Source organism: Cricetulus griseus, assembly GCF_003668045.3.
Source record: "Cricetulus griseus strain 17A/GY chromosome 1 unlocalized genomic scaffold, alternate assembly CriGri-PICRH-1.0 chr1_0, whole genome shotgun sequence".
NCBI classification, from domain to species: Eukaryota; Metazoa; Chordata; class Mammalia; order Rodentia; family Cricetidae; genus Cricetulus; species Cricetulus griseus.
In genome coordinates this window covers 263,304,073-263,325,518 of record NW_023276806.1, presented here as the reverse complement: position 1 = coordinate 263,325,518, position 21,446 = coordinate 263,304,073, and the positions used below count along the sequence as shown (strand labels likewise).

The 21,446-nt window shown below is 42.2% G+C and overlaps 1 protein-coding gene across 4 annotated transcripts in view; it reads left to right on the top strand.

Annotated features, from left to right (window-relative positions):
• LOC100768534 (cytospin-A) overlaps window positions 1–21,446 on the top strand; it is a 96,381-nt gene that overhangs the window by 15,640 nt on the left and 59,295 nt on the right. For 2 of the 4 annotated variants that reach the window (XM_027394199.2, XM_027394198.2), the window contains 4 exons: window positions 2–191; window positions 7,184–7,337; window positions 10,993–12,626; window positions 14,833–15,040. In XM_027394199.2, the coding sequence (XP_027250000.1) occupies window positions 39–191; window positions 7,184–7,337; window positions 10,993–12,626; window positions 14,833–15,040 (2,149 nt within the window). In that variant the 5' untranslated portion in view covers window positions 2–38. Of the gene's footprint in view, window position 1; window positions 192–2,678; window positions 2,760–7,183; window positions 7,338–10,773; window positions 10,883–10,992; window positions 12,627–14,832; window positions 15,041–21,446 lie in introns of those variants that run through there. The other 2 variants (XM_035452037.1, XM_027394200.1) reach the window with 2 other exon arrangements.

Below are 21,446 nucleotides of genomic sequence, written 5' to 3'. Positions count from 1 at the left end.
GGTTTGATTGTAAATGCATCACCAAGAGGCAGCCCAGAATGAAGAAAGCAAACAGAAGTGTCGGCTCAGTGCCTAAGGTGTCTGGGATAAGCAAACCGCAAACAGTAGAAAAAAGCAAGCCGGAAAACAGCTCTTTAGCACCCACAGGAGGCAAACCTGTGAAGCCCGCAACAGCAGCATCTTTGTCGAAGGTACTAACATAGCATTGTTTGATTATGCAGTGGATTTTAAGCATGTATTATTATTATTATTATTATTATTATTATTATTATTATTATTATTATTTTGGTTTTTTGAGACAGGGTTTCTCTATGGCTTTGGAGCCTATCCTGGAACTAGCTCTTGTAGATCAGGCTGGTCTCAAACTCACAGAGATCCTCTGCCTCTGCCTCCTGAGTGCTGGGATTAAAGGCGTGTGCCACATTCGCCTGGTTTAGGCATGTATTTTAATACGGTGAATTTATTAAATGAGTATTACTCGGAGTCCACTCTCTACTAGTACTAGGAACACAAGTCTTTGAAGAGACCTTACAGCAGGGTGGCCTTAATTGGTGTTTTGGTCTGTCAGTATGAATGAAACTAATAATAGGCTCTGCATAAAAAAATAACCAAGTGCCTGCTTGATGCTGGGTGTTGTGTGCAGTTTAGCTGGAGGTGGAGTCTGCCCTCAGGGAACTTGAGGAGGAAAGGATGGCCATCATGAGATGCACACAGGAATAACTGGACCACCCAGGAAATGTCAGATGCCCAAGAGACAGAGAGTAGGGACAGGAGATAATGTTGCTCCTAGCTCAGGGGGGCTTTGAAAAGAACAGGCGAGCTGTGTGTTAAAGGATGGCTGGCTGTCGAGTTCCTGTGACCTCTTGACTGTTTGTTCCGTGTCACCCTCTTTTAGAGCATGTTTGTCTGTTTGTCTTTTGTTTTTTAGAGACAGGGTTTCTCTGTGTAGCACTGTAGTTTTTGGCTGTCCTGGAATTCTTTGTAGACCAGGCTGGCCTTAAGATCAGAAATCTGCCTGCCTCTGCTTCCTGAGTGCTGGGATTAAAGGCGTATGCCACAACACCTAATTTACAGCATGGATTTCTTTTGTTTTCCCCATCAACAACTGATCCAGTATTAGTCCTAGTCATCATTGGGGTTTTAATCCAGTAAGAGCATAGTTAGTTTTCTTTAGACTTTCCTAGAGACTGGATTAATTCTTTTTTAGTATAGAATTGTAATTAGACCAGAGACTTTGGGGAGATGAATACATGGCTTCAAAGGACTGTGGCCATAAGTAAAAGGGACAGCACAGATCAATGATTTAGTAAATGACAGGTGGTATCATGGTTTTTTTTTTTTTTGTTGTTGTTGTTGTTAGATTTGAATCTTTTAAACCAGGACAGATTTTGGGAACATAACAGTTTTCCAGAGGTGTTCTTACGTAAGGTGTTCTGTATTGGTTTGGGCTATTCAGGGATTGCTCCATGCCCATCAATTTGTCTGTCTGTCTTCCTGTCTGTCTGTCTATCTAGTGTGCACATCGATGTGCATGTGTGTGTGTACCTTCGTGCCACAGTGTGGGCATCCATGTTTGTGTCTCAGGGTTTGAACTGAAGTTTTTAGCCTTGGTGTCCCCACATCTCTACCTGTTCAGCCACAGCCACTGCCCCTAGCCCTACTTTTTAAAAGTCTTTATTTTTTTGTTGATGTTATGTTTTGAGACAAGATCTTGCTATGTAGCCCAGGCTGGCTCAAACTCCTTGCAGCCCTCCTGTCTCAGCTCCCTAAGTGCCAGGATTACAAGTGTGTACCACCTCACCCAACTCCTAGTTCAGTGTTTGATGTCCTTGCTCACAGATCCACACAGTCATCTGGAAGCCCTTTCAGCTTAATGTGTATTTACTAACTTACCTGCTTCCTTGTCTTTGTGTTGGGATGTTTGGGGTAGAAACTCACTACACAGACTTTGGGAGGGGTTTCTATGAGTCTGACAAGGAGAAACCAAGCATGGCCCTACATCTTCAGCAATCCTGTATTCAGGCAGAGGGTTTTAGATTGTGGATTAATTTATTTTAAAAGCACTTCAAGCCAGGCAGTGGTGCACATGCCTTTAATCCCAGCACTTGAGAGGCAGGTGGATCTCTGTGAGTTCAATGTTAGCCTGGTCTACAGAGCAAGTTCCAGGACAGGCTCTAAAGCTACACAGAGGCCCTGTCTCAAAGAACCAAAAACCAAAACCAAACAAAAAAACACTCCAGAGGAACAGCATGTGAGGTATTTCCATGTATGTTTTGAGACATCTAGCATGAAATGCTGTTTTGTATTTCAAGGCTGTTAAAACTGAACCTAGGCTGATTCAGTGGGTGTGGAGGACCCTAATTTTTCTCCTTCCAATATCCTTGATGAGTTGCTAGTTGTCATCCTGTGGCCTCAGGGACAGTGCCAGCAGTGACCTTTGCCCTACTTCCGATAGTCTGGATCAACAGCCTGAAGTGTCTCTCTGGTGGCAGCGATGCTGCTCTTTCATGTAAGAGAGATGGCATGTTCTGACCTAACTGGTTACTTAGCTACTGGGCTGTCTCCGGAGTGGAGTACATGTGTCACAGGTGACCTGTTATTTATGTGACTGGAAGAACAAGGTTGAAGTGTTGTTGTTGGATGGTACTACCGCCTGCCTTCTATGTCCTCTGTGTCAGATTTACTGTGGTATGTGCACTGAGCAGGCATGTCCCCTCTGAGGTGTGGATCTGGAGTTTCTGAGAGTTTGGTCTTGAAGGGTGAGTACTTTTCCATTGTAAAGCAACACATTGTAAAGCAACAGCCGGCACACACCAGCTGTGTGTGTGTGTGTGTGTGTGTGTGTGTGTGTGTGTGTGTGTGTGTGTGTTGGGGATACAGTGGGTGCATTTGTAGTAGGGAGGGTCAACTATCATGCTCTCTGGTAATACTTTGCCTGAATGTGATCAGTGACTGTCCCTTAGAAGAAAACTGGTGTTGGTTAAAATTGAAGAAGAGACAGGAAATAAAACAGTAAAAATAAGCAGAAAAAATGAAAACATTAAAGAGCTTTTGAGAGGCTTGGAATTCAGCTCATGTGTTATAACCCCGGTACCATGTCTAGTGCTGTGTAAAAGAAGGGTATTGGGCTAGAGGGATAGCTCAGCCGTTAAAGGCTAGGCTCACAACCAAAAATATAAAAGAAGGGGGTTGACACCTTGACTTGTTGATACTTTATTTTTCAGAGTGACTGTAGTTCACTGTTCCCTTGGCACAGACCTCCCATAGCCCTCATTCCTGTAACTATAATGGAGCATTGATGAGGAGCAGGATAAATGAAGTGTTTTCTTCCTAGTTATTTAGATCATGTGTCCATACTTAACCCCATTTATACATTTTTGTCATTGATCAGTTTTCCCATGACCCCTTCCTCATAGTGTCAGGGTAAAAGCCCTTGAACTTTTTAGAATCTCATTTCAGATGCCAACTCTAGTTAAGAGTTCGGAGGATGATCTTTGTGATGTAATATAGGCTCTGGTCACTCTTTTTTTTTTTTTTTTTTTTTTTTTTTTTTTTTTGGTTTTTCGAGACAGGGTTTCTCTGTGTAGCTTTGGAGTCTATCCTGGCACTCGCTCTGGAGACCAGGCTGGCCTTGAACTCACAGAGATCCTCCTGCCTCTGCCTCCTGAGTGCTGAGATTAAAAGCATGCACCACCAATGCCCGGCTGGCTCTAGTCACTCTTGATGGCAGCTGTGGTGGTAGGAAGTGAGCAGTAATAGCTCTCCTCAGTGAGATGTAGGGAGGTCATCCTCACACTTGTCAGGGGCTGTGCTGATCTGGTTGGGGTTACTTTCACAGTCAGTAGTTAAGCTTCTTTTCTATGCTGACGGTCCCTCAGTGCTTTCATCTTCCAGTTTGCATGCTTCTCTAGTACTTGAAGAGGCAGCAGAGTTCCCATCCTACTGGGAAATGTTTTTTGTAAAAATTGATTGAGGGAACTAATAAGCGTCAGTCAGAACCCAAATAACTGATAGTGCTCTGTAATTATTTTGATCGTAATTTTCTGCACTTATTATTTTGTAGTATAAAAGCTAGTTAACAGGGTTGTAGCTTAGTAACAGGCTGCTTGTATAGTATGTAAAAGGCCCTGGGTGGATTCTTAATGCCAAATCTGCACATGCCCACACACCACACATACACACACACACACACACACACACACACACACACACGGGCAGGGTAGGAGAGAGAAAGAAAAATTTAACCGTGTGACAGTTCACCTCTGAAATGTATAATCTGGAAAGTAATCTTAAAATTTGAGAAAATATGTAGACTAGACTTGACCATGGGATGTATGCAATACTTTGGGATTTCACTCTTTGAATCTGCAGTATTTTTGCCAAATTAATTGAATCTTGCATGTGTTGTTGAAGATGTATTTATAACATGTTTCTTCATTAATTTCATGTTTTAGGATGTTAATGATAGGGAATATTTACAGGGATGTACATGTATTTATAGAATCTCATAGCACAATTAGAAGAAATGGAAAAATAGCAGTGAGCATACAAGCAGTTTAATGTAAAAGGCCTGCCTCTTCAAAGGAACAGAAGGAAGAGAGAGCTATTTTTAGTTTTTAAATTAAAAAAAAATTAATGAGTGTTTTGCTTGAATGTATGTCAGGGCACCCCTTGTGTGTCTGGTGTTTACAGAGGTCAGAAGAAGGCATCAGATCCTCTGGAACTGGAGTTACAGTTACACCTACCATGTAGGTGTTGGAAGTTGAACCTGGGTCCTCTGCCAGTACTCTTAACCACTAAGCCATTTCTCCAGTCCCCTATTTTACTTTTTTACTTAGTCTTGGTATCAAATGCAGGTCTGTGAGTGTGCTAGTCATGTGAGCATTCTATGACTTAGCCTCAACACTAAATCTTCTGACTCTTTTTATTTATTTATTTATTTATTTACTTATTTATTTATTTATTTAGGTTTTTTAAGACAGAGTTTCTCTGTGGCTTTGGAGGCTGTGCTGGAACTAGCTCTTGTAGTCCAGGCTGGTCTCAAATTCACAGAGATCCGCCTGCCTCTGCTTCCTGAGTGCTGGGACTAAAGGCATGCGCCACGACTGCCTGGCTTCTGACTCTTTTTAAATAAAGTATTTATACCTATCTACACTACTATAAGACAGCTTAAGACAGGAGAGATGGCTCAGTGTTTGAAAGGTCATACTACTTATTCAGGAGATCTAGTGTTGTTTGAATGGGAACAGCCCTATAGACTCATGTGTTTGAATGCTTGGCCCATAGGGAGTAGTACTATTAGGAAGTGTGGCCTTGTTAGAGTAGGTGTGGCCTTGTTGGAGGAAGTGTGTCACTCTGGGGTCAGGTTTTCAGGTCTTATATGCTCAAGCTATGCTTAATGTGGGACACAGTTCAGTTCCTGTTGCCTGTGGACCAAATTATAGAACTCTCAGCTCCTTTTCCAGCACTGTATCTGCCTGTCTACAGTCATGCCCTGCCTTAATGATAATGGACTGAAACTCTGAAACCGTAAGCCATATCAATTAAAGTTTCCCTTTATAAGAATTGCTGTGGTCATGGTGTGTCTTACAGCAATAGAAACCCTAGGAACCTAGGTTTGATACCCAACACTCACATTACTCACAGCCATCTGTAACTACAGTTCCAGGGGGTCCAGTGCCCTTTTCTGACCTCTGTGGGCACCAATCTCAGATGTGCAGCACAGCCATATATGCAGACAAAATACTCAGACACAGAAAATAAAAGATATTTTTAAAAAATGAATGATGAGAACAGACATTTCCATGTGGAATCCCTGGTATTGAAACTTTAGAGATTACTCACATATGAACCATTTTAGCTTGTAGAAGTGAATTTATTATGATTACTTAAGAGCATTGCTTCAGCCAAAGATAGTAAATCAGTCTGCTAATGTGTGCTTTTACCTTAAGTGGAGAAAAGTTTTGGTCTGGAGATGTTCAGTGGGTAAAGGCATTTGCTGCCAGGCCTGACCACTTGTGTTTGATCTCCAGAACCCCACATAGTGGAAGGAGAAAATAGACTTCTGGGAGTTGACCTCTGACCTCCACCTGTGCATTGTGTTACATTTGCTGTGCAAGAAGGCACATACATGTGTACACACACATGCATACATACACTAAATACATAATTAATGTGATAAATACTTTTCTTTTTCTACAGTTTTTAAATTCCTGGTGTTCTAATAAAAGAAGTAAAAATGGGTCTGTATTAGTCACTTTTCTATTGCTGTTTGAAGACACCATGACCAAGGCAACTTATATGAGAGAGGAGAGGAGAGGAGAGAGAGAGAGAGAGAGAGAGAGAGAGAGAGAGAGAGAGGGAGAGGGAGAGGGAGAGGGAGAGAGAGAGAGAGAGAGAGAGAGAGAGAGAGAGAGAGAGAGAGAGAGAGAGAGAGAGAGTTTATTTGGGGCATACAGTTTCAAAGGGTTAGAGTTCATGGCCATCATAATGAGGAGCATGGCAGCAGACAGTCAAGATGCAGAAGCAGTAGTTGAGAGCTTAAATCTTGATCCATAAGCATGAGGGCGAGAGAGCTAACTGGGAATAATTTGGAAACCTCAAAGCCCACCCCAAGTGAACACCTACTCCAACAAGACCACACCTCCTAATCTTTCCCAAACCATCTGCCAACTGGGACCAAGCATTCAAATATGAGCCACTGGGAGCCATTCTCATTCAAACCACCACAGGGTCTCTTCACTGTTTTTTCTTAAATAGTAATTTTAAAGCCATTATCATCATCGATAGTGTGTTTCTTTTAAAAATCCTCATATTTTTAGTCACCTTTATAAAGTATGAAGTGGGTGATCATTGAGACTAACTCTTGATGCCCTGATGAAGACCCAGTTTTTGTTACTATATTACAGCGTCTTTAAGATTTTTCAGTTTTTGCAAATTTAGCACTAAAGAATTAGATAAGCTAAGGTGCATTTCAAAATAGTTTCGTTTAGAGTCATTTTAAAGTAATGAAGGTTTACTTGACTCTTAGTGGTATTTTTTAAAGCTTAAGCAGTATAGGCTATCCTTGTCGTATGTGTAGTTAGAGTTCTTAAGTATAGTATAAAAGTCAAGAACTTTGCTCAGTCTTCAAATTAATCTTGTCCCATCTAGTCAGTGTGTTTATATTTTCTCTTGCTTCTAGACCAAGAGCAATGATGACCTTTTAGCTGGAATGGCTGGAGGAGTAAACGTGACTAACGGCGTTAAGGCAAAGAAGAGCTCCTCTTCATCTGCAGCGCCTTCAGCACCTGCCCCTGCCATGACCATTGTGGAGAACAAGTCCAAGATTAGCACAGGTATGGGTGCTACTCAGTCTTGTACTCCTCTGCTTTGGCTTTCCAACTCATAGTCAGCCTGGCACCTTCATACCCACCTTAGTCTGTGCATGTGCATGTGCATGTGTGCGTGCATGCGTGTTTTACTTGTTTGTGTGTATATGGTTTCATGGCTGACCGCTTTGTATTGGGTAACCACTTAAGAGGGCTGACCCCCGGGAGAGATTAATGCTCTTTCTCCCATCAGTTATCATTTGCAGGAGTGGGACCCTGAGAGATTTTTTTATCCCGCTCCAGGTTAGCCCATCTGTTTATACTGCTATTATTTCTGTCTTGTTTATGTGGCTATTTCTAGTCCTACAGGAAGGAGACGTCCTGGTCCTCTGGGTTCTTAGAGTCTTTTACTGCCTTCTCTTCTGCCATGTTCCCTGAGTCCAGATGCAGGAGCTGTGACGTAGATCTCTCCACTGGGGCTGGATCCCTACAATTGGTTGATCTTTGCATTATGTCCAGTTGGGATTTTCTGTATGGCTTTGGTTTTTTGTAGAGAAGCTTCTTTGATAGAGTATGGCCACACTTGCCTGTGGTATAAGGATGAGATTTAGAATGTAGCAAGGAATTGTGCTGGTCTAGCAATGCCAGAAGTAGAGTCTCTTTGAGGACCTCACTAGTCTTAGTTCAGTAGGTTTCTAGTCCGAGGTATAATTCCCCCCGTTGAGTGTGCCTTAGTAACTAGACCGCTATTGGTTACCACCAACATGTGAGTGCCACTTTACCTTTAGGAATATCTTGCCATGGTCATTGTTGTGGATCATAGATGTGACATCTGGGTGGGACTGTTAATTGCTTCCTTCCCTTGGCGGTTTGCATAGTATTTTCTGGCACAATGGAAGCTAGACTGCAAGGGGAGTCTTTTTAGGTTAGGTACAGCTTAAGTCATCTGAGACTAGTGTTCTGTGTGTGTGATTTCCTCAGCAATAAGGGCTTACCCTCAACGCATTATTGGAAACCAGGAGCAACACCCATAGCCTATATAGTTTTGGGAGTCACTTAGACTACCCTGACCAACCACTCAAGAGGAAGTTATTTGTTCCTGGTACTGGGGTTTTTGTTAGTCTGTGGTTCTTATGCAGCACATTGTCAGCCCAAGTGACATTTAAGACACACACACACACACACATACCCCTATATAATTTTAGGTGAATATTAAGTATGACTACTTGAGGCTTTATCAATCTTGGTATTATTTGCCTCTCCTCTCTTCTCCTTAGCTATTTGTTTTTAGATTAATAGTATTAATCTAGTGATTTATATGAAACTAAGGAAGAAAGTTAATAAATGAACTTAGAAAATCCTACAGTCTAAGAAGGAATATTACCATATTTTACTTACAATTAAAAAAAAAAAAACTCCTTCAAAACTTCCAGGAATATAAGATCATGTAGTGAAACTCCTTAATTTGTACAATTAATATGTGCTAATAAATAATTATAAAACATGAGAATGTCACATTATATGGTACAACGTATGAAAGAAAGCTAACGGGCCACCATTATAGTAGCTCCTCTTCATCACATAGACATCAGCCCTTTTGTTTGTGTTAGACTTTCCTAGCCCAGGTTTCCCACTGTCCCCTTACCCCTTTGAACTTCTGTAGTTTCTTCTTACATCCCAGATCACACTCCACTGTTCATTTTAATGGTGGTATGGTACGATTAACAGAGGGAACGTTCCCAACCTTATTGTTATAATCGCTTTTGAAGTATAGACTATATTATCTTCATTGTAGGTATGAGATAACTATACTGAAGCCTAGCTTAATAGTCTTGCCAAAAGCCGTCCATTCATTTGCCTGATAGATGTTTCTTGGGAACTCATTTTGTACCAGACTATGTAAGGTACAATCTTCACTGTGTTACTTGCAAGCCTGAGGTTATCACGTTTAATGCCCTACACATTGGGCAAGGATGTTGAGATGAAATACTCTGTTGCCATCTCCTGCTTGTGGCTTTAGAGCTGAGCAGAGGGCCATTCCATTGTGCACACATGCTTTCCTATTGACTGCTACACCTGACCTTGGGGTACATTTATTGCCTAGGATTAGGTACTCTAGTTCAGATGTGGATGTCTGTGTTAGTCTGCTAGTACACTGTAACAAAATACTACAGACTGGATGGTTCACACAACAGAAATTTATTTTGTTATAATGTAGTGTGTAAATTGGAGGTATTGGCAATTATGGCTTCTCCTGAGGCCTCCTTGGTTATTTGGCTGTTTTCTCACTGTGTCCCTACAATGTGTCCCTCTGCTTTAGTCCTAATCTCTTTTTATAGACACAAATCACACTGGATAAGGGCTACCCTAACAGCATGTCTTAGTCAGTGTTCTATTGCTATGAAGAGACACCATGACCATAGCAATTCTTATAAAAGAAAACATTTACATTGGGACTTGCTTACAGTTTCATTATCATTTAGTCCATTAGCAGCATGGAGGAAAGCATGGCGGCATGCAGGCAGGCAGCCTGCTGGAGCATCGCTGAGACTTCTAAATCCACATCTGCAGGCAACAGAAAGAGACACTGCACACCAAGCTTGAGCTTTGGAAACCTCAAAGCCCTCCCCCAGGGACACACTTTCTCCAACAAGGTCACACTTCCTCTAACAAGGCCACATCTAATAATCCTTTCAAATAGAGCCACTCCCTAAGCATCTAAATACTTGAACCTATGGGGGCCATTATTATTCAAACCACCACATAGCTCTGTCTGAATTTAATTGGCTGATTCAATTGCCCTGTCTGTAAATACAGTCACATTCTAGGGACTAGGCAGGGCTTTAATATACACATTTCGGGGGACATGGTTCAGCCCAAGCAGCATCCTTACTCTCCAGCTCATTGGATGTCTTATTCTCTCTTCCTGAGGATACCCCTAAGGCTGTTTGATTTTAGTCTCCAGGCTGCTCATACACCTTGAGCCTGCTCAGTTCAGTAACCAACCAGCTACTCTTCTTTCCATTTGTCTCTTCCTCCTTCCTGTATCTTCCCCTATTCTTGGCTTCTGTGTCTTGGCCAGCCCTTGCCTCTATTCTGAGGTGTGTTCCTTTTGTCTTTCAGTCATCCATACTTTTTTCTTTTAAATGAAAAGAGCCTTTGGTGTTGGTAGGAATGATGGTACTGTGCCCTAATGTTAGGGAAGGAAGGTTATGCCATGCTTTTCAGCTTTTGATACCCATTTATCTTTGTTTCACCATTCCTTTTCCTTGTCTTTGGAGTCTCCTACAGGCTTTCTGTCCCGCTTTATTATTGTTGTCCTTGCCAGGTGTAGGCTGCTTCCTTTCTCACCAGGGCATAGAGCATCTTTGTATAAGTCAGGGTTCTTTAAAGCAGTGGAACTGATAGAATGATGTGTATAAGTAATATAATACAATATATTCATGCATATGTATTGTAAAAGGGCATTTGAGTGGCTTACAGGCTGTCTTCCAATGGAAAGGCCAAGCGCCCGGTAGTCTAGTTCACAAGCTGGAGTCCTCAAGATTGACTTTGAAGATGACCAACTAAAGGTCTGTGTCAGTTCAGCTTCCCAGCTTTCATCTCAGTAGTCCTGGGCTCTGAACACATGCATTTTTGTTGCTAATAATTTTATCTTAAATTCTTTGTTTTAAACATGTAGGTACTAGTTCCTCAGCCAAACGGAGTGCTTCAGCCGGTAATAAAGAATCCAGTTCTACCAGAGAAAGATTACGTGAGCGCACACGGCTAAACCAGAGCAAAAAACTGCCTTCTGTAAGTCAGGGAGCTAATGATGTGGCATTGGCTAAACGTTCTCGCAGCCGCACTGCTGCGGAGGGTGATATTCGAATGAGCAAGTCTAAGTCGGACAATCAGATCAGTGACAAAGCTGCCTTGGAAGCCAAGGTGAAAGATCTCCTCACCCTGGCAAAAACCAAGGACGTGGAGATTTTGCATTTGAGAAATGAACTCCGAGACATGCGTGCTCAGCTGGGCATTAATGAGGACCCTTCTGAAGGAGATGAAAAGTCTGAAGAGAAGGAAACCATTATTGCTCACCAGCCAACTGACGTGGAGTCTACTTTACTGCAACTGCAGGAACAGAATACAGCCATCCGGGAGGAGCTCAACCAGCTGAAAAATGAAAACAGAATGCTAAAGGACAGGTTGAATGCATTGGGCTTTTCCCTAGAGCAGAGGCTGGACAATCCTGAAAAACTATTTGGCTATCAGTCCCTGAGCCCAGAGATCACCGCTGGTAACCAGAGCGATGGAGGAGGAACTCTGACATCTTCGGTAGAAGGTTCTGCCCCCGGGTCAGTTGAAGATCTCCTGAGTCAGGATGAAAATACACTCATGGACCATCAGCACAGTAACTCTATGGACAACCTGGACAGTGAGTGCAGCGAGGTGTACCAGCCCCTCACTTCAAGTGATGATGCTCTGGATGCCCCCTCGTCTTCAGAGTCAGAGGGCATCCCGAGCATAGAGCGTTCTCGCAAGGGGAGCAGCGGGAATGCGAGTGAGGTCTCCGTTGCTTGCCTGACAGAACGGATTCACCAGATGGAAGAGAACCAGCACAGTACCAGTGAGGAGCTGCAGGCAACTCTGCAGGAGCTAGCGGATCTCCAGCAGATTACCCAGGAACTCAACAGTGAGAACGAAAGGCTGGGAGAGGAGAAGGTCATCCTGATGGAGTCGCTGTGTCAGCAGAGTGATAAGTTGGAACACTTTGGCCGGCAGATTGAATATTTCCGCTCCCTTCTAGATGAGCATCACATTTCTTATGTCATAGATGAAGACGTAAAAAGCGGGCGCTACATGGAACTGGAGCAGCGGTACATGGATTTGGCTGAGAATGCCCGCTTCGAGCGAGAGCAGCTCCTCGGTGTCCAGCAGCACCTAAGCAACACTCTGAAGATGGCAGAGCAAGACAACAAGGAAGCTCAAGAGATGATCGGTGCTCTCAAAGAGCGCAGCCACCACATGGAGCGCATTATTGAGTCTGAGCAGAAGGGCAAAGCAGCCCTGGCAGCCACACTAGAGGAGTACAAAGCCACCGTGGCCAGTGACCAGATCGAGATGAATCGCCTGAAGGCCCAGCTGGAGAACGAAAAGCAGAAAGTGGCCGAGTTGTATTCCATCCATAACTCCGGAGACAAATCCGATATCCAGGACCTCCTGGAGAGCGTGAGGTTGGACAAGGAAAAGGCAGAGACTTTGGCCAGTAGCCTGCAGGAAGATCTGGCTCATACCCGAAATGATGCCAATCGGTTACAGGACACCATTGCCAAGGTATTTGCCCAAGTAAAGATGTTCTCATTTAGTATTGTACAGCTGTCATACACAGCGCACTTGTTGAAAAACAGAAATGCTTGCTGCTTAATGCGCCATTGCCTTTTACTTACAGCAATCATTGTCAAGTTTTAAAACGTGCTACCTTAATAGTAAAATACTTATTATACTGTCATTTTTCTCTCTGGGCTTTTTTTTTTTTTTTTTTTTTTTTTTTTTTTTTTTTTTTTTTTTTTTTGTCATTTTCTTCCCAGATGGTCTAAAGTTAAAATGAGTTCATACCTTGTTCTGGTTAATAGAGAATTTTATATCCTTTAATATACTGTGGCGCCAGGTAGATGCTGAGTCAAGATTTCAGTTTTCAGGGATTGACAGTATTTGCCGCCTTTTGTCCTGCTATAATTGTGTTTTGTTTTGTTTTTTTTTTTCAAATAGCACTTTATTATGAGTTAATTCTAGTTTTAGAGTATAGTTGCTCCTGTTTCCCGAAGGGTAGGATTTATCGCTGGCGGAGAGCTTAGAAATGATTCCTCTAGTCTCTCATTTCACAGATGTTCAGTGTAATAGTTCTGTCTTAGTTAGGGTTTCTTTTGCTGTGAAGAGACACCATGAGGTGATGACTTACAGTTTCAGAAGTTCGGTCCATTATCATCATGGTGGGACATGGAGGCAGGCAGGCAGGCAGACATGGTTCTAGAGAAGGAACTGAGAATGCTATATTTTGCAGGCGACAGGAAGTGAACTGAACATGAAGCGGTATCATGAGCATATATGAGACCTCGAAGCATGCCTCCGTAGTGACACACTTCCTCCAAGGACACACCCACTCCAACAAGACCACACCTCCTAATAGTGCCACTCCCTTTGGGGGTCCTTTTCTTTAAACCACCGCAAATAGTGAAAACTCAGTCAGAATGACTGGCTAGGTTGCTGGTGTTCTGGCCAGGGTTCTATATCTTGAGTGACTGTTGAAGTGATTGATTCTAGCCCACATTTTGTTTCTCTTTTAGTGTGTATGTGTGCTTGTGTTAATTTATGGCACATGTGTATGTGCCCACAGAGGCCAGAAGAGCGTGTTAGATCCCTTAAAGCTGGAGTCACAGGCTGTTGGGACTCCTGATGTGGGTGCTGGGAACTGAACTAGGTTTGTCTAGAAAAGCAGGAAGTGCCCTTGATTGCTGAGATCTTCTGCGTCCAAGTTCTGTGAGTTCTAGTGCATCTTTGGTCAAAACTTGAATAACTTATATTTTAACTGTTGTAGTGATCCTTTTTGAAAAACTTAATTCACATTTGTTTCAGAGATGAGGAGAGAGAGGTATATATGTTTGTGTTGCTGAGAAGGGTCAGTCAGGACATCAGAGGTGGAGGGAGAGAGAGTATGTGGGTGTGGCTGGGGTCGGGCATCAGTCGGTCAACTTGTGGGAGTTGGTTTTCTCCTTCTCTCATGTGAGTTCCAAGGATCAAACTCAGGTCATCAGTTTTGGAAGCAAGTGCCCTTATCTCCTGGGCCATCTTGCCAGTCTGTTGCTAATCACTTTTAGAGATAAAATTAGGAGATAGATGTTGAGGAGTACTATGAACTAGTACTTTGATTAAGACTATTACAAATGAAAACTTTATGTTTTACTTATGTTTTGAATGTGTGTGTCTGTGTGAGTATCCATGAGTCATTGGAGGAGATGAGAGGATGACTTGTTGGAGTGCGTTCTCTTCCTCCTCCATGTGTGTTCTGGGGATTGAAGGCAGGTCCTCAGGCTTGGCAGCTAGCACTCTACCTGCTGAGCCAGCTTGCTAATCTTAAATTCATATTTGATTTGAGGGGTTTTTTTTTCTGTCATAAGTACAGCTTTTTTTGTTGTTGTTGTTTTTTAATGGTAGGAGAGCATGTCAATTGTTGATCAAATGCACACTTTAAGCCCAAACCGGAGAAGAGAAAATGTCCCCCAAATGCTTCATAAATAATTTGGTTAAGTTCAGTGATACATTGGTGTAATTTTGGTCAGTGATGTATAGGGTTGTGCTCAGACATGCCATATGAGAATCTTGTTGTAATGCTGTTCCCCATGTTGAGTTTAGCCAGGTTTTCAGTCTGTCTATAGCTGCTCACACTTAGCTTCCATGCAAACATAAATACTTCAGTTATAGAGTTTTATCTTAATTGTCATTAAGATAGAGTTCATCCCTTTAATTGTCATCGTTTCTTTAGGTAGAAGACGAGTACCGAGCTTTCCAGGAAGAAGCCAAGAAGCAGATTGAAGATTTGAATATGACATTGGAAAAATTAAGATCAGAGCTGGAGGAAAAAGAGACAGAAAGGAGTGACATGAAGGAAACTATCTTCGAGCTTGAAGATGAAGTAGAGCAGCATCGAGCTGTGAAGCTTCATGACAACCTCATTATCTCTGACTTAGAGAGTGAGTAACGGAGGGCTTCCTGTTTCTCTCTCCCAGCCTTTGGCTGCTTGTGCTTAATAGTGAAAACGGTGGCCTGACTGGCACATAGTGTGGACACAGCTGACTCACAGAAATACACATTTGACAGAAAGAAGTGTGCTTACTGAGTTAGGGAAATGTTGGGTCTTTGTTTTGTTCTCAAATGTTCAATAGAAACATCACTTGAAAATTGTATCTAATTAAGCAAAATCATTTATATGAAAAGCTAATGGCATCAGTTATTTTCTAGACTATAAGAAAAGCCATTTATTTGCTTCTAGTGATTGCAAAAAAACAAAACAAAACAAAACAAAAAACATAACTACTAACTCTGTAGCATCGTGATCATGGAGCACTGGTTTTAGTCTTTGTTTTTGAATTGATTTGACTTTTCTTATTACTAAAGATTTTGTATTATGGTAGAGCAAAACCTCCATTTTCAAGTTTCATTGTACTTTGCATGAATGGATTTTTAAACTTTATTTTGGATTTGTAAGAAAGTTGAGAAATCAGATTTTTATATGAATCTAATCTATTATGAATTGTTTATTAGTTACAAGTGAGAATAAAACAAAACAACTGCTTATGCACTAGGGAAAGTTGGGCAGTACTTTGGGTTTTTGTATGGGTGATGGAGGCACATAGATACTAGACATAGCACAAGTCAGATGTATTCTGACAGAGGCATACACTAACGACTGAGAAACACTAGACACAGACAAGATGATGCTTGTCTGGTAGCAGATATGTGGAGGGTGCTGCAGCCCTACAAACATTAGTATTATGAAGGAGAAAGGCTATGGAAATGTCCCAGACAAAAGATTCAGGAGACATGATAATTAGATGTAATGCTCATGTCTAGACAGGTCCATTACTACAGGGGAAAATGGTATAAAGGCACTAATCAAAAATTGAGTTGTGGCTAAGAGATTAAAGATATGCTAATAATACATTTAGGAAGTTGATAATTACACTATGTTTATATAAAATATCCCTGTTCTTAGAAACCGCACACCAAGTTTTCTAGTGAGGGCTGTGATTACTATACCCTCAAGGAGTTCTGGGAAAAATTAGGTTGATGGGTAGATACAGAAACAAGGGACTGTGGTTAATAGAACAAATGAGCACACTGCTGACGAACAGGGCCGTCTGAGTGAGTGAGTTTGTACTGTGTTTGCCACTTCTTGTGAGTTTTCAGATAGTACATTTAAAAAACTCTTGTTTGTAGCTTTCATCTAGATTCGTAAGTTACTAACAAGTTTCACCTTGTATTACCACTGCCTTCTTTTGTGTTGTTGGAGATGAAGCCCCAGACCTGGTCCATGTGAACTTCACTTTCTCATCAATGAACCACATCCTCACCTTTTATACTTTCTTTCATATTATAGAGCTGGAGGGAGAGGGTAGTCTTTCCTGACATGTCAGTTAACGTCTTTCAAGTATGGGGCAAATGCAGTGTTCCTTTGGTCACTGTTAGTTCATTACCCCTTGATAGAGTGTTGATTAGCAGAGACAGTATTGAGCCTGTTGATAGGTTGTGGGAACGTCTGAGATATTGTCAAAGAAGAACTGGCCATCTGTGGGAAGTTTTCAGGATTTAACTTGTTAGCCAATCCTGAATCTGTGGGTTGTTTTGAACATTCTGAGGCCTGTCTATTGAAACAGCCAACGATGGGGCTGAATGTTTTTGAGAAGATGATGTTTTGACTGTGCCCTGGCTGGTTTCGTGTGTCCACTTGAGACATACTAGAGTCATCAGGGAGGAAGGAGCCTCAGTTGAGGAAATGCCTCCATGAGATCCAGCCGTAAGGTATTTTCTCAGTACATGATCAATATACGAGTGTGGAGGATGGAGATCCAGGGGCTTGTAAGCAGCCAGGCACGGGTACTGGGGCTGAAGATCCAGGTGGTTATGACCAGCCAGGCACAGGTGCTGGGGCTGGAGATCCAGGTGGTGTGAGCAGCCTGGCACAAGTGCTGGGGAAGGAGATCCAGGTGGTGTGAGCAGCCTGGCACAAGTGCTGGGGATGGAGATCCAGGTGGTGTGAGCAGCCAGGAACAGGTGCTGAGGCTGAAGATCCAGGTGGTTATGAGTAGCCAGGCACAGGTGCTGGGGATGGAGATCCAGGTGGTGTGAGCAGCCAGGCACAGGTTCTGGGGATGGAGATCCAGGTGGTGTGAGCAGTCAGGCACAGGTGCTGGGGCTGGAGATCCAGGTGGTGTGAGTTGCCTGGCACAGGTGCTGGGGATGAAGATCCAGGTGGTGTGAGCAGCCTGGCATGGGTGCTGGGGATGGAGATCCAGGTGGTGTGAGCAGCCTGGCATGGGTGCTGGGGACTGATGTAGATCCTTCTGGAAGAACAGCAAATGATCTGAACCACTGAGCCATCTCAATAGCCCTAGATTGAGTTGATATTTTGTATTTGAGAGACCTTATTTAATTTTGCTTCTTTCTTATTATACACTTCAAAGTTTTTATTAGCATATATTAATTGTGGCATTTTTAATGTGTCTATAATCTATTTTGATCATATTCACCCATTCCTCTACTGTGTGGCTCCCACTGATCTCTCCTTGCCAGCTAGTATGTGATCCAGTGAGTTTCATTAGGGTTTCTTACAGGAACATGAGTTATTTATAGGCACATAGGCAAGTGGTTACATCTCTGTGTGCACCCTGACCAATAGCTACTTATAAATCCTCAGAGAAGGGCAGGGTAATTTTGCTTCTTGCATGTAAGAAGTTTTTACATTTTCCAGATTAATTTTGGAAGTTCCTTCCATGTCTTGTCCATTTAGTAAATTGGTGCTGCCCCCTTTCTCAGGCAATCCTCTTGGTTTTGAGCATGGGAAGAGTGACATCTTGTGGTAACTGGAACATTAGCAAAACTTTATAAATCATTTTTAACATGGAACTTAACTAGAAAATGACTGAGCTTGTCTTTTCCAGCTTCCAAAGGCCACACGCTTCCTTTGGTTTGTGGCCTCTTTTTTCATCTCCAAAGCCAGCAGATGAATATCTTTAAACTTTCCCTGTTTCCTTCTTTTACTTTTAATTTGATTCATTAGGCCTACCAGACAATACACAAAAGATTCCCATCTCAGAATATTAATTTAATCCACCTACCCAAAACCCTTATTCCTGCAAGCTCTTCAGAACACTGCACAGGACAAAACAACAAGTTTTTAAAAATGATAAGAGAACGCTAGAAGAAGCCAGAGTAAAGATAAATGAAGAATTCAAAAAACATAAAAGTGAGGCCTCTCCAGAGAAAATAGAAGAGATGTTGAAAACGGGTTCCGATGTTGAACTGTTACTCAGAACATCTGTTATTCAAGGTATTCACACTGACCACAACACACTGAAACTGTTCCTCAGGAACGATCTTCTAACTGAAAACATTCCATACTGTGATGTGCCAACTCAGTAGCAGTAAAGCCTCCAGGACAAAATCCATCTCTGCTCCCTCTGACTTTAAATATATACCTGGCAAAAGTCCCGGGCATGTGGATGTTTCTCTCAAGCAGCGTGTTGCAAACGAGCAATAGGCTGAGGTCTGCAGAGTACCATCGTGTCCTGAGGACATAGATGTGCCATCCCTTCTCACTGACAGGCAGCCTTAACCTGTCGACTAAATGCCTGGGGACACGCTTCTCTTTCCCTTTGGTAGTTGTTTTGGTCTTACCAAAGCTATTTGCCAATAAAGCACTTTACCAAGTTGCTGACTTTTCATCCCACGGGAAACACAACTGCTAAATGCAAAATGCTGCCAAATTAAATTGATGTTTAATTACCAAAAAAAAGGGAAAGAAATTGACTGAAAATCTTGAGTAATAAAAAAAATCTGTATCTTTTAACCCAATGTTTTGAGAAGTTCAAATATGTGTCACTATTAAAAGAATACTTAGTACCTAGTGCTTACATGTGGTAGTCATCACCATTTTACATTGCTTGCTCTGTGTGTGTGTTAAACTACTTAATAAGTTCCAACCCTGTGACACTTAATTCTTAAATATTTCTACATATGATTCCTAGAAGAAGAGTTCCTGGGCACATCTAGTAAAATTATTCTGTGTTTCCTAGTATCGACTAATAACCTATAGTTAGATATTTTTTCCAGCTGCCATCAGAATGTCTCTTTATAGCGTTATTTATTCCCTCCCAACTTTTAGTAATTTTTCAGTAATGCTGCAGATCAGTCCCAGGACCTCATGAGTGTTAGGCGAGCTTTCAGCTAGCTTTACATATTCATTTATTTGGGGTTTTATTTGTTGTAGACCAGCTTCAGACTCCTGACCTTTCTGCCTCTGAGTTTCCACAGTTCTAGGATTATAGGTGTATGCTGTCACACTCTCCTCCCTCCTTCCCTCCCTCCCTCCCTTTCTCCCTCACTCCCTCCCTCTCTCTGTCTCTGTCTCTCTCTCAGATGATAGCCAGTCTCTAAACACATTTTACACTTTATGTTAGATCTCTAGAGTTTGGTGGCAGTCAGATTTTTTTCTCTAGAAAATTCTCACATTTGGAGTAACTCAGCACATGATACATGAATCTGATAAGAAGCAATTGTTATTCCTCTGTAGAATAGTTTAGCAAGCAATTGTAGACCCTCTTCATCAGCCTCCAAGTGAACCCTGTATTCAATGGTAGTTGCTCCTCAGTCACCCCAAGAATAATGCTGTATCCAATAGCAGTTGCTCCTTAGTCACCCCAAGATAAACCCCATATTCAATAGTAGTAGCTCCCCAGTTACCCCAAAATAAATTCCTGACTTGGGAATTGCTGTGTAAGGTTTTTCAACAGCTCCTGGACTCAAGAATGTGCAGGAACATATGTTCAGAATGAAGAGACAAATGGAAAACTGCTGAGAAATAAAAACTACAAAACAGAACAAGTAGGTACTCTAGAACTAAAAATTTAATGTCTTATAAAAAATTATATCATTTAAACATCAAACTAAATGACCAGAGCAGTGAAGTTGAAGATTACTCTGTGGTCATTCTGAAGTAAAGGTACAGGGAGAACAGTTGAAGAAATGAAGCTAACACTGAGATAGAAAACAGTTGACTTGTGCCAGTAGACAGTGATTCTGAGTAATTTCTGGAGTGTGGAAAGCAGATAGAACCGGGTATGGAGAAATAAAGCAATAGAAAATCCTACCAGGAGAGTCATGAGAGTAATGATGTTCCCAGCAAGCTTTGCATGGAAGGAGAACACGTGACTAAAACTACCCGCTCAGGTCTGGGCACTGCACTGAGGCTCCTGAGTTAGCTGTCTCAACCTCTGTTTATTTCCTTCTGGGCTGAGAGTCTTCTGGATAAAGGAGTAGAATGGGATGCCAGGGCTCTTCTCGTGAACCTTGGTGTCAGAAAGTGGATGGTGTCTGCAGAGCTGCCGGCTACCATGTGGTCTAGGAGAGAGAACCATACAGAGGGAAAAGAAAGCAGTTTGACCCCACTGTGAAATGAATGTGCTGCCGAGCACATTGGTTGGATTACAGTCCTCCTGTTGACACGTGTCATCAACAGAGCCTTTACTAGTTGCTGTCCCATGAGTGAGAAGCCTGTGGGGAGAACTCCCGCATTTGTTAAGAAATGTGTATATGTCACTAATACTTATTCATGTTCTTTATAAATAAAGAAATATCAACCAGGGCTTACTGGACATTTTATTTTCTTAAAAAAGAAACAGCTGACTAAAGGAGATCAAGTAAAGAGCACCCTAGAAAGAGCTAGGGACTTCACCACCACTCTAGAAAACCAGAGCTGACTGCCATTCTTAGTGTGGTAGCACAGCATGCCAGTAGCCCACCACAGGCAGGTGATGTCTAAGTGCAAGACAAACCTGGTCTAAATGATGAGTTCCAGGCCAGCCAGGGCCACATAGTGAGACCCTTTCTCAAAGTGGTGATGGTGGTGGTGATGGTGATGGTGATGATGTTGATGGTGATGGTGATAGGAAGAGTAAATAACATCAGGTCTCACTTTGAGAGAGAGCTGGCTGAATGGATAGGAGAACTTTTACTCTGTAAGCATGAGGACCCGAATTTGAATCCCGGCAATCACACAGGAAGCTGGGCATGACTGTGTGTACTTGAGAGAGTTCACTGGCCAGCCAGCCTGACTGAACTGGCAAGGGAATAAGACAGAGAGTAATGGAACCTAAAAGTAAACAAACAAACAAACAAACAAATAAATGTGTATTGAAGTATATGAAAATAGAAATCAGAAAAAGACCCCCCCCCAAAAAAAAAAAGCTGCTTGGCATGGAAAAGAAAAGGAAAAGCAAAACTAGATGCCAGTATCCATTGAGTAGATGTGAACAATTAAAAACCTTGGTAACATGCAAGAGGAGGGAGCAGTATTTTTATATGCAATTAAGAGGAAGAGGA